Source organism: Thamnophis elegans, chromosome Z (assembly GCF_009769535.1).
Source record: "Thamnophis elegans isolate rThaEle1 chromosome Z, rThaEle1.pri, whole genome shotgun sequence".
Classification (NCBI taxonomy): domain Eukaryota; kingdom Metazoa; phylum Chordata; class Lepidosauria; order Squamata; family Colubridae; genus Thamnophis; species Thamnophis elegans.
In genome coordinates, this window is record NC_045558.1 from 114,084,730 (window position 1) to 114,097,413 (window position 12,684).

At 34.8% G+C, this 12,684-nt stretch overlaps 1 protein-coding gene across 1 annotated transcript; it reads left to right on the forward strand.

The window, feature by feature from the left end:
• Nucleotides 1-1,499: 1,499 nt before the first annotated feature.
• On the forward strand, nucleotides 1,500-11,488 carry LOC116521544 (vomeronasal type-2 receptor 26-like). Its single transcript, XM_032236203.1, has 6 exons — nucleotides 1,500-1,711; nucleotides 2,353-2,641; nucleotides 3,201-4,043; nucleotides 5,853-6,077; nucleotides 8,182-8,308; nucleotides 10,554-11,488. The coding sequence occupies exons 1-6, from the start codon at nucleotides 1,500-1,502 to the stop codon at nucleotides 11,486-11,488; spliced, it is 2,631 nt and encodes an 876-aa protein (XP_032092094.1).
• The last annotated feature ends 1,196 nt before the right edge of the window (nucleotides 11,489-12,684 follow it).

The window sequence follows — 12,684 nt, forward strand, 5'->3', positions numbered from 1 at the left end:
TGTGAAATTACATCAGATAGAACATTTGGGCTTACTGGGGAGAAAGCGATAAAGTAGGCAAACAATGGATCTGTCATAAATGGGAAGATTGCAAGGGGGAGGGGGGAAGGACAGTCAATATCAATGGTGAGTTATTCAGTGGAGCAATTAGGCATATTGGCACATAGAAGACATGGCCAGAAATGTCTGGCCTCAAGCCAAATTTCTTAGGTACTGAGCTTCTTTGCTAGGCTTCAGTTACTGAGGACAGGAAAAAGAAGAAAGGAAAGTCTCATGACTCAAGGGCAGTGGGCATGAGAGTCTAATCTCAATTTTCCAATCACTGCAAAGAGACTTGAGAAAAAAGCAAGTGAAATCTTAAAAAAAGAGCAGATTTAACAGGTATAGGTCAGTGCTGTAGGTGTAAGTCAGTAGTGGGTTTCCTTTTTTTACTACCAGTTCGCTTGTGCATGCACAATACTTCTGCACATGCACAGAAGTGTCCAGATGGGTTGGCAGAGCCTCCCGCCGCTGCCACAACCAGTTTGCCTGATCTGGGCCGAATCGGAAGCAACCCACCTCTGGTGTAGGTGATGGGCTGCAAGTCCTCCTTTATATGCTTTCTTCCATGCTGCTTCTTTATTGCAACTGTTATTGGGAGACTCACAAATCAGGATTGTTAAAGACAGTATTCAAAAAGCAAACTGACGCATAAAAAAATGAGAATCACAATTTTAAAAATGCACTATGGGACATAAAAGTAGGTAGAAACATCAAATCAGAGTTTTTACTGGATGACAAGATATATTACTTCATCTGTAAGGGTAAAATAGCTGATACTATAGTGTGACATACCGCCCCCCCAAAAAAAGACTCCACTCTCTGAAAAATGGATGACATCCTTTTAAGCACACATGCACACTCAAAAAAGTGTCATGAATGCTGGGCCATATGCACGGCCTTTGTTATGAAACTGTCTGGATCCCATTTTGATTGGTTAGTCTCCTTTGGATATTCTAGCTTTTTACTCAGAAAGTTCATGACTTTGCAGATGAAAATAAAACTTTCCTTACACTCCTTTCCTTGAAAGGTTTTCCCCCCTGCATTCTATTGATTTCTATCTCATTGGCTCATTTAAAACTGATGTCATTTGTTGTTCTATTCACCTGCTTTGTGATGTACAGATGAAAAAAAAGCTTCAAGTATCACGGAGAAATGGAAATGTAATTCTTCCCGGCATCTGTAATTATCAAAACTACTGTTATTAATTTTGCTGTTGCTGACATTGCTTTGGCAAACTTATAACCAACAAGGACTGAGACAATACCTTCTCATCTATAGCTTGAGAGTAAAAACAGATTAAATCCTATCAGGTTTATTTTAATAAGGTGAATTCAAGGTTTTAGAATATATATGAATAGTGTGATGGTGATGTAGTCAGGCTCCAAAAATAATAGTATATTTTTGGAGATTTTTAATCATTGGTAGACAAATTCTGCTGTAGATATACATTTGACATAATGACCATGATCCTCTTCCTCCTGCTTTTATCTCATATGATTTGGATATGTTACATGGGAAAATGCATTATTGGTTATCCTCTCCCTATTTCTCACAACTATTTCCAACCTGGTGATTTCATCATTGGTGCCATTAGTTCTCTTATGTTAATGCCTACAGAACTAGAAAGCTTCTTGGAAGATCCCCATCTTTCATTTAATGGTGAAGTCTTGTAAGTGTTCCACCTCACCATGTGGTGCAAAAGTTTCCAGACTATATCTGTGAAAATCCTACACAGACCACAATTAGTTACAGTGACAAAAGTATATCATTTGTCTAGTTCAAATGTTTCATCCTATTTAATTTATACAGGATCCTTAAAGTAAACTACTTCAATTTACTTACTGAATATTAGAGGATCATGACAATATGTCACAGAAATCTTGTAGTTCAGTGAACCAACATTTTTAGTAGGGAAAAAAATAAAATAAAAGGATCTTCAAAGAATCCTTGTTTCTACAGGAGTACTTCTAGGATATACTGATATTTTTAGGGCATTTTTATCACTGTAATTATAAGTCCCCTTTTAGGTGCACTGATTTGTTCATAGAATGTATATTCTTTTTTATCAATGAAGTCAGAAATCCGAAGTTCTTACAACTAAGTCAGATTATGAAAAAAAAAGTATTGTCAGAAACTTATTTGCCATTCAGAAAGTATACAGGCTACAGCATAATGCCATAACTTGCACCTAATAAATGACACATGAATTATTGATTTCAAAAACAAAACATTCGGATGAAGCACATATGTGTTGCAACATTTTTGTTAAGTATCACAAGTTACTTGTATAACCTATAATTTTTATTCCAGAGTCCAAACTAAGTTTTATCAGCATATTTTGGCTTCGATATTTGCTGTAAAAGAGATCAATGAAAACCCTCAGATCTTGCCCAATATAACTTTGGGCATCAATATTTTTGACAATTATGGTAGAAAATGGATTTTTCATGCCACAATGGAACTTTTTTCTTCTCTGAAAAGAATGATCCCCAATTATAAGTGTGGGATTAAGAACAACTTGGTCTCAGTCATTGGGGCTCTTTATTCTGAAATCTCCATTGATATGGCAGATATTTTGAGGATCTACAAACTTCCACAGGTAAGTTATGTGGTGAACTGTAAGATCTTATGAAATCATCATGATTTTAATGAACTTTTCACATATGTGTAATTTGGAAACGTAGTGTGTGATTGACATGTGCTTACTTTGCATTAATTAACTGCATAAAGAAAGCCAACGTATTAAAACTTGAGAGAATACAGATAATGAATAATTAATAAAAATAAAAGGCTGATTCTAAGGCTGATAAAAAAGGGTTATGCTGAAAGCAAATTAAACTTTAATTTATTAATCTCTAAAGTTATGTATTTAAAAAGTATCATGGAAAATATTATTTGGAGAATCCCAGTACACCAAGTTGAAACTCAAGCATGTCTCTAAAACATAGTATCATCAATAACAGATATGGAAGGAATAGAAAACAATATTTTTGTTCTTATAAGGCTGCTAAAATAAGTTATGTCAGAAACTGAAATTTGCTAGATGCTTGAGGATTACCTCAGAAATTAAAGTACCTTTGGTATGGATGCTATTTTATTAAACATTTTTTCATTTCTTTCTCTTCCCTAAGTTCCTAATGATTTTCTTATTCCTGTAGTTTATATATGGGTCACACCCAGAGATGCTGGATCATAGTGAATCATATTCCTTTTACCAGATGGTCCCAGATGAAAACATGATATACCAAGGACTTTTTCAACTGTTTGCTCATTTCAAGTGGACCTGGGTTGGGATACTTGTGAGAGAAGATGATGATGGAAGATTTGTTAGGACGGCCGTTTCAACTTTTCCTCTTCACGGCATTTGCATTGCCTTTTTTAAAAGAATGAGACCATTTTATATCAGTACATTATTCAAGGAACTGCAGTGGCTAGTAGAAACATTTTATGTTTCTATGAACAGCAAAGCAAATGCATTAATAGTCTATGAAAAAACACTTATGCTTCTAAGGTTGTTATTACATCTTCCTAAAATGGAAGATTTGTCTATGGAGCCAAAAGGTAAAGTATGGATCATACCTTCCCAAATGGATGTTGCATCAGTGTTTTACCAAAGGAGCTGGGATATTCAAGATATTCATGGTTCCCTGTCCTTTTCACTTCACTCCAATGAAATTCCTGGCTTTCAGCTCTTTCAGGCAAGAGATCATTTCTCATCAAAACAAGATGGCTTTATTAAAGATGTGTGGGTGCATGCATTTGAATGTGCCTTTCCCAGTCCCTCGATGAATGAGAAAGATAGTAAAATTTGCACTCTGAGGGAGAAACTGGAGAATGTTCCAGGTGCTTTTTATGAAATGAGCATGACTGGTCACAGTTACAATATATACAATGCAGTTTATGCTGTAGCTCAAGCTTTACATGACATGCAGCTTGAACAAAAACCCAATGGAATGCTGAATAGAAGGAAACTGACTTTTCAAGAGCAACAACCTTGGCAGGTATACATTTTCTACTTTTTCCCACTCTACATTCAAACCTTCATGAATACACAAGCTACTCTTTTTTGCTATAAATCATAGTAATGAAGGGATGAGATATAAAGTAAGTAAATCTGGTTTACACCAATTATATCATTTCATAGCTTTCTAGCCTTCAAACAAACGCAGCTTCCTCTCAGGCTCATGTACTGCTCCATACATTGCTATGGTGATTTTCAGATTACTACTTTGTTTTCATTTTACAATCTATTCTATAGCTCATGCTTTACATGACATGCAGATTGAACAAAACCACAATGAAATGCTTAATGATGGGAAATTGAGTATTCACGAACATCCATAGCAGGTACTGAACATTTTTCTTTTTCTCTCTCTACATACAACTGCCATCCATATACAATCTATTATTTTTTCATACAAATCACAGTAAACCAAAATAATGAAGGGTTGGAGATATAATACAAATGGAGAATAAAAGTAAATTTAATTTATATCCACTGTATTACTCTATAACTTTCTGTCCTTAAAACCATCCTAGCTTCCCCCGCCCCTTGAATTCCTTTGTCATGAAATTCTGATCTTTCCTTTTATCTCATTCCATTCACTCCTTAATAAAATTTTTGTGTGATTCACATTTGTTTTCAATGGTTCAACTTCTCTATTTTCATGTCCTTACTGGTATTTAATTCATGTTCATTTAGATCTTTCATTCTTGACTCTTTCACAATCACATTCAACTCCCCATTCCATTTAGGTAACATGGATGCTCTTACACACAAACACTTTTGTTTCTTTCAATAAATATTAAGACTCCATATTAGCTTCTGCTTTCCTAATATCCTTTTATCTTTAGGTTGGTTTTTTTGGTCATTTCATTTTTGTATGCTTTTTATTAAACTCAATCATCTGTTCTATTTATTCACCTTGTAACTTGTAACTGTTCATGCCTTTTCATCAGTCAAAGTCATGTTCTGTGGCCTTTGTTACCTCACTTTTCAGATTTCTATTCTGTTTGCATTTTCAATCTAAATGTCAAGTGCAGGAAATCAGGAATATGGAAAGTTCAAAAGAATATAGATTTAATGTATGCTAAAGCTCTCTACAAGAATTGGAACTACCAATGGTCAAAACAAATATGTGATAGATAAGAGACAATGGAATTCAAGGTGGGGGACTTGAGAGACACTTGGCCTCAAACTGGCCACCCCTTCATCTTGGCCTCCTTCCTCTTCCAAGGGTTCTTTGGTGGTGATTTTCCCCCATTGCATCAATTCTTTGAAGTTCCAGTTGTCATAGGAATAAGGACAAAATTGACTCTTGCCACTCATACATTTTAAAAACCAAGGATATTCCTACATACTCTGGTTTCAGGCTGATTGCATTTTGTTCAGTTTTTAAATAATATTTGCTAGATAAGAAATATGGTTTTGCCATATGACAGGAAATTATACTCTTCTTTCTTTTAGCCACTCAACTCCGTTGGCTTTACACTTTTATAATTTGTATTGTTTATATTGTTTTTAGACAGCATGTTTTAGCATGAGAAAATTTTGGGCCATGTTGAATTTGTTATCCTTTTAAATTAAATTGGGATATAAAGAAGGTGATGCTCCTGTAAGAAAATTAGTTTGTCAGTGCATACTAAAATAATATAATTGGATTAAATAAATGCATTAAATAATGAGGGCAAATAAAATATCCTCAAAAGTTGTTGTAGCAATTGCAAATCAATTATGTAACTGCTAGCAGAAATAGCATATTAATTACTTATTCTATTTTCTTACTATTTATGTATTCATTGATATTCAGCTCCACCAGTTTCTGAAAGAGATCTCTTTTAATAACAGTGCTGGGGATAGAATTAAGTTTGATGACAGGAGGGAATTGATAGTTGGATTTGATATTATAAACTGGGTCACATTCCCAAATCAATCCTTCAATAGAGTGAAAGTGGGGAAGATGGATCCCCGGGTTCAAGAGAAAAATATGGCTATTCATGATGAAGCCATCACCTGGCACAGTTCTTTCAACCAAGTAGGTTCTGAATGTTTTTGCTTGCATGACTAGAATGATATCCAAAAAAATATATAACTGTATGTCATTTAACATAGAAATAATATGATTTTTAGCTTTTATTTATAACACAGGTTATTTGAAATACCATTCAGAGAGGGATATTTTAGGAACAAAGCATTAAAATGTTTAAAAGAAAGAAGTCTTGATGATATATTTGGAAAAAAATAATAAAAGTTTAGAAGAACAAATTATACTAAGAATTTAAAAATGAATTCACATACTGCTAAATGAGTTGGTCTAGATTCAATGTCAAGCATACTTGTTGAAGACCCTTGTGATATTGACAGGTTGGCTCCATTTAAAAGCATGCATATACAAATAGATAAATAGATACCACTTCAATGGGAAACAGCATTCTATGTACCTTGATGTATAGTTATGCTGGCCACATGACCATGGAGGTGTCTTCAGTTAATGCTCGCTCCCTTAGTTAAGAAACAAAGATGAGCACCACACCCTAGAGTAAGGCATGACTGGACAGGATAATCCTTTACCTTTATCTTTGCCTGTACTTTTACTTTGTAATATTAAACCACTGTGGATAATTTAGTTTTCTATTCTGATAATAATGAATGTGTAAAATTGATTTATTAAATATAAGAGGAAAAATATAAATTAAGAATTTTAAATAAGTCATTGCTAAATAAAGAATTTCTAGTGAAATGAATACAAATCTTAATAAAAATGAGATTATTTCATCTATAATTAAGATACATGGAACCATGGTGTCCTTTTGGAATTCCTGCAGGAATTATGGATTGGGAATATTGTTTCCTGAGTTGGTAGATCTAGGCTATGAGTATGGGGAAGCGAAATGAACCCCCATAAATTTGCCACCACTTTGGTTCTGTCTTTCCCCTATTTAACTTCTGTATAAAGTTGCTTTAAGTATTATCATCTTCTAAGAACCAGTGATCAGAAGTTTAATTTCTGATCACTGTTCATGAAAGCCAGATCTTCCTCTAACAATTATCCCTGCCCTGCCTTGATATCTCTGCCTTTACATCTCAACCCTGTAACAATAAAAACTTTAATCTTGCAGGAGAGAATGAGCATGGGGCTAGATGTGCCCATCCAGATTTTGGTGATTGCATTAGTTGAGATTCAGGGCAGAGTAAGAAGAAACATAATAAATGTAATAAATTGTTTTGCAGACATTGTTCCAAAAGTAATTGATTATGATATTTCATTCCAGAATTTGGCTCATGAGACAGCATGCAACTGAATTTTGATTCAAACTTCACAATTTCTTTTGATAATGCCTTACTTTATCTCTATCATCTTCATATATATGATGTCCTCTTGTAAAGGCTTTCACTGTATTCCAGTATTAGATTCTATTTTTTAAATAAACCTTTAGAATATGTTAAGTGACTAGAAAAAAATACTTCAATTGTTATGAGCCCCACTGAATTAACTTCATCATAGTTTGATCATAATATATTTCTAAGTTCAGAAGAAGAATACAGAAAAGAGCAACAAAGATGATTAGAGGGACAGGAAGGTAGAACATATGAAGAATAATTTAATTGAGTATATGTAATCAAGTGAAAAGAAGAACTAGGAGTGACATGATAGTAGTTCCCCAATATCTGAGGGGCTGCCACAATGAAGAGGGGATCAAACTATTTTCCAAAGTGCCTGAAGGCAAGGCAAGAAACAATGGATGAAAACAGTGAGAAGAATTAACCAGTGGAATGGTTTGCCTTCAGAAATTGCGAGTGTTCCATCACTGGAAGCTTTTAGAAAGAGCCTGGTTGGCCATTTGTCTGAAATGGTATAGGATCTACTGTTTGTGAAGGGGTTGGACTACAAGACTTCCAAGGTCCCTTACAATCTTGTTATTGTGTTCTATTCTACTTATATCTAAATGTATACTATTAGTGGAACAGGAAAACGGTCCATTCTTGGAGAGCTTTGATGATGACATTGATGAGAAAGAAGCAAATCCTAAAAACTATCACCCTAATTTGAAAATTATCCATTAAGATCTTTAAGCTATTTTTTTTCAAATACCAGATTGAATGCTAACATTTTCCTTCTTACTTTACTTACTGGGTAGACCTTACCTGTTTCAGTTTGCACTGAGAGCTGCCTTCCTGGTTATTTCAAGAAAAAGCAGGAAGGGAAGCCATTTTGCTGCTATGACTGTTTTCCATGTCCTGAAGAAAAAATTTCAAGCCAGAAGGGTAAGAAGCATTATAAGCAGAGCTTATCTTAAAACCATACCAGGATATACTGTAGCCTACAGAGTACTGTACATATCAAAGTAAGGAAAATTTACTTGCTCCATTTAGATTTTAACATAACTGTTTCTATATATTAAAAATTATCTTGATCTGGTTTACATAATTCAGGTATTTAAAGGATTTGATAAAAATAATACTAATGCTTTCAGTCTCTCTCTCTCTTTCCTTAATTGTATCAAATTATCCACTATAAGATCTGTTCAGCGACTTGCGGTCAGCTTTATGGCTGGTGAGGCAGCTTTTTAGACTTGTGGACTTCAACTCCCAGAATTCCACAGCCAGGCATGCTCAGTTCCGATTTAAAGCGACAGCATTTTCCCCCTTGCAAAATAAGTTTTCCCATTCTTTTTCTTCTCCCTCCCCCTCCTTCCTCCCTCTCTCCCTCCCTCCCTCTCTCTCAAACAGACACATGCACACAGAAAAATTGGATCCCTCTCTCACTCACTCACTCTCAAACAATCACAAACACAGAAGTTGGATTGGATATATTTTCCAAAGGCTTGAAAGCAGCTCCTCTGCCATACCCCCCTTCCCCCGCTGCCTTCTGATCAAACTTTTTGAATTCCTCCCCCTCCCCACACACGCACCTTTTCCAGCTGTTTCAGAGACGATTTCAACTCTGCTTCTCCCTGCCCTCATGAAAGGCCAGAGCTCTGAGTCAGTCTGAGCTAGTTGCTCCCAGAGAACTCTAAAAAGCCTCTAAAATGCCCTCTACAGGAGGTGAGAGAACACGTGCCTCCTTTGCATACGAAATTTTTTGCCTGTTAACTCTTGCTTAACTCTTAAAAGGTGAAAAATTGCTTATTCACAGGAGGCCCCTATTTCTCTGGCCTCCTCCTATAGTTAACACTAAGCACTGTTCCAAGTCACTGTGAATCTGGTAGCAACTACCTTGGCTTTAATTATTTTTAAAAAATTATTTAAAATTCTTTCCTTTTCCTCATGACTAGTGAGGCCAGGCCTCTAGTGACTGCACATCCCTAGATCTGTTGTACTTGTGACTGTACACATTTATTTAATTTTATCCTAGGATATATTTATTTTATTCTATTGTATTAATTTATAAACTTATATGTCAACTGTCTTATACAAGAATACCCTGTGGCTCAAAGTAATGCTAAATAAAAACAGAATAAATAAAGCAAACTAATCCCATAACAACATCACATATTCCAAACACAGTGATGGAATGTTACAGACATTCTTTGAAATTGCATTAATTGAGATCACTTTCATCCTAGTCAAAACGTGACTGAAGAGGTTTTAGAAAATTCACAAAATCCAAAGAAATGAGGTGCTAGCAAAATAATCCACTATACTGATTTTTTATTTTAATAAGAGTGATTTTATTTTCAATAAAACTATATAAAAAATCTACACATTCTACCCATATAAAACTCTACCCATATGAAATTCTACCCATATAAAACATGAGAAACAAAATACATATTTAGATAAAATGTAAGGCACATAAAAAAACATGAAAAAAACAACCTATGTTAAAAGAAAGAAAATCACATTCTAACTTTTCCTTATTAAGTCACAAACACAATAGGAGAAAGTAAATTGAACAAGAGGAATTTGAATACCAAAGTGAATAATAATAACATTGCCACCTTTTATTTTGCTTAAATGTATCATTGTCACTTTGAAAAAGCATTTGTTATGCATATTTGTTGATAATATATGTGTAGGAGAGCAGGCAAAAAGGAAGGTGGAGTTAAATAGGAAGGTGGATTAAGGTGGCATCAGTTTGAAGTTGTTGCATTGCCATAAGAGACCTAAGTCTTGCTGTCCTCTAATTCTGTTGACCCTTATTTAGCATTAATTTACCCTGACTCTTAGTTGAGTAGATTCTTGTGTACAAGTTGCAATAATAAATTCTTCTATGGTTTGAATCTGGTTGTTACTGGCAACTGATAGTATGTATTTATCATAATTATTTTTTCTTACAGTTCTTTTTTCTGTTCCTGTTATTATTTTTAAAACAATAAAATAAATACATAAAAATAATCCTATAATGCAAAAGCATTTGCTATGGATTTTTGTTGGTAAGATATTTACTGCTATAATGATAACTTTTCCATTTTTTTTTGTTATTATTTGAAAGTAAAGAAATGAATAAAACTAATTACAAAATAATTTTAGAAAATAATCATAGAAAAATTATATATTTACATTCCAGACATGTATATTTGTTCTAAATGTCCAGAAGACCAATATGCAAGCAAGCACAAAGATTCATGTCTTCCCAAGAAAATATCTTTCTTGTCCTATGAAGAACCAATAGGAATAAGTCTGGTCATTCTGGCACTTTTTCTTTCTTTCTGCACACTTGCAGTGCTGGCTACATTTTTTAAGTATCACCATACTCCCATCGTCAAGGCCAATAACAGAAATCTCAGCTATGTTCTACTAATATCCCTCCTCCTCTGCTTCCTTTGCTCACTGCAGTTTCTCTTTGCACCTGGAAATATTATATGTCACCTCCGACAAATTAGCTTTGGCATCATCTTCTCAGTGGCTGTGTCTTCTGTGCTGGCAAAAACCATCACTGTAGTTCTGGCTTTCATGGCCACCAAGCCAGGATCCAGGATGAGAAAATGGGTGGGAAGAGGACTGGCCACCTACATTGTTCTTACTTGTTCCCTGATTCAAACAAGCATCTGTACAGTATGGCTGTTCACATTTCCCCCTTTCCCTGATATTGACACCCATTCAGAAATTGAGGAAATCATACTGCTTTGCAATGAAGGCTCAGATATTATATTCTACTGCGTCTTGGGCTACATGGGCTTACTGGCAGTGGCCAGTTTTACTGTAGCTTTTTTCTTTAGGAATCTTCCCAGTAGTTTCAATGAGGCCAAATGTCTTACATTCAGCATGTTGATCTTCTGTAGTGTGTGGCTCTCCTTTGTTCCTTCCTACCTGAGCACCAAAGGCAAATACATGGTGGCTGTGGAGGTTTTTTCTATTTTGACCTCTAGTGTTGGATTGCTGGGTTGTATATATTTCCCAAAATGTTATATAATAATTGTCAGGCCAGACCTAAACAACAGGGAACAACTCATTAAGAGAAAAAATAATGATAGAAATAACACACAAAACTCAACTTTTTAATATTTTTACTTAGTTGATTCTCTTTTAAAATTATGATTATTTTCATGTTATATTTATGTCATGAATATTTTTGGGAGATGAAGAATGAATGGAATATGCTTAAAATCAGAATTATCCCATCTTAGAATATGTACAGTGCACTCAGAAAGTATTTAGGTTTTCCGGCGCTGACATCGCTACAATGCAACATGTGATCTTGGAGCTCCTGGATTGCTGTTGAAATCTGTCACTGGATGATCCTTTTTGGACCTAAACCATCCCGTAGAGATGGTGATAGAGAAGAGTACGTCCTGCTGATCTCAGGGGTATCGCAAAGCCAATCCCGGAGATTTTTTTTCAGCTACAAGAGAAGCAGCCAAAGCTGCATAAGATTGGGACAGCCCTCCTGCAATGGAAGCAGAGCAGGAGAGAGAGAGTGTGTCGAAATTGGTGAGATAAATTTTATAATTAGAGAAGGCAACACTCAAAAAGAATTAGAGTAAAACCAAAATTGAAGATAGAAGAGAGCAAGCAGTGGATTAGCTTGAATTAAAACTATTGTGTTATCTTTTTTCCTTTAATTTCTTTTCTTTTCTATGGATGGAATTTTTACAAATGCCTCTTACTTTTAAATTGGACTGGTCCTTCTTCTCCTTCTTCTTCTATTTTTTCCATTTTTTTATTTGTGGACTAAGAATCTCTTTCCTCTAAATGCTTGGCCGGATCAGAACTTTTTTTCGATTCTTAAACTCGGAGCTTAAAGAGGGATCTAAAAGTCCATGATGATGTAATAAAATGCCATAATATAAATTTATTTTAAATTTAGTATGTAATAATAGCTGTATTCAATGAATGTTTACTAAGCATAATAACTGTATACATATATATTAGATTGATGATATGAGCAATGGAATGTACTGAAATGTGTAAGTTGACATATGATATTAGAGAAATTATTATAATATAATAATAATGTATACAAATATACTTGATTGACAATATGTGACTTTATATAAAATTTGAGGGATGACTATGGAAAGGATGCACAAAACCTTGTAACCATAGCAATAGTAGCAATAGCAGTTAGACTTATATACTGCTTCATAGGGCTTTCAGCCCTCTCTAAGCGGTTTACAGAGTCAGCATATCGCCCCCACAGTCTGGGTCCTCATTTCACCCACCTCGGAAGAATGGAAGGCTGAGTCAACCTTGAGCCG

Bases quoted from the DNA above. Each gene is read 5' to 3' on its own strand.
- LOC116521544 (XM_032236203.1), top strand. From the start codon at position 1,500: ATGACCATGATCCTCTTCCTCCTGCTTTTATCTCATATGATTTGGATA. The intron at 2,642-3,200 runs GTAAGTTATGTG...TTATTCCTGTAG, and splicing joins GGATCTACAAACTTCCACAG to TTTATATATGGGTCACACCC. The intron at 4,044-5,852 runs GTATACATTTTC...ATTGATATTCAG, and splicing joins AAGAGCAACAACCTTGGCAG to CTCCACCAGTTTCTGAAAGA.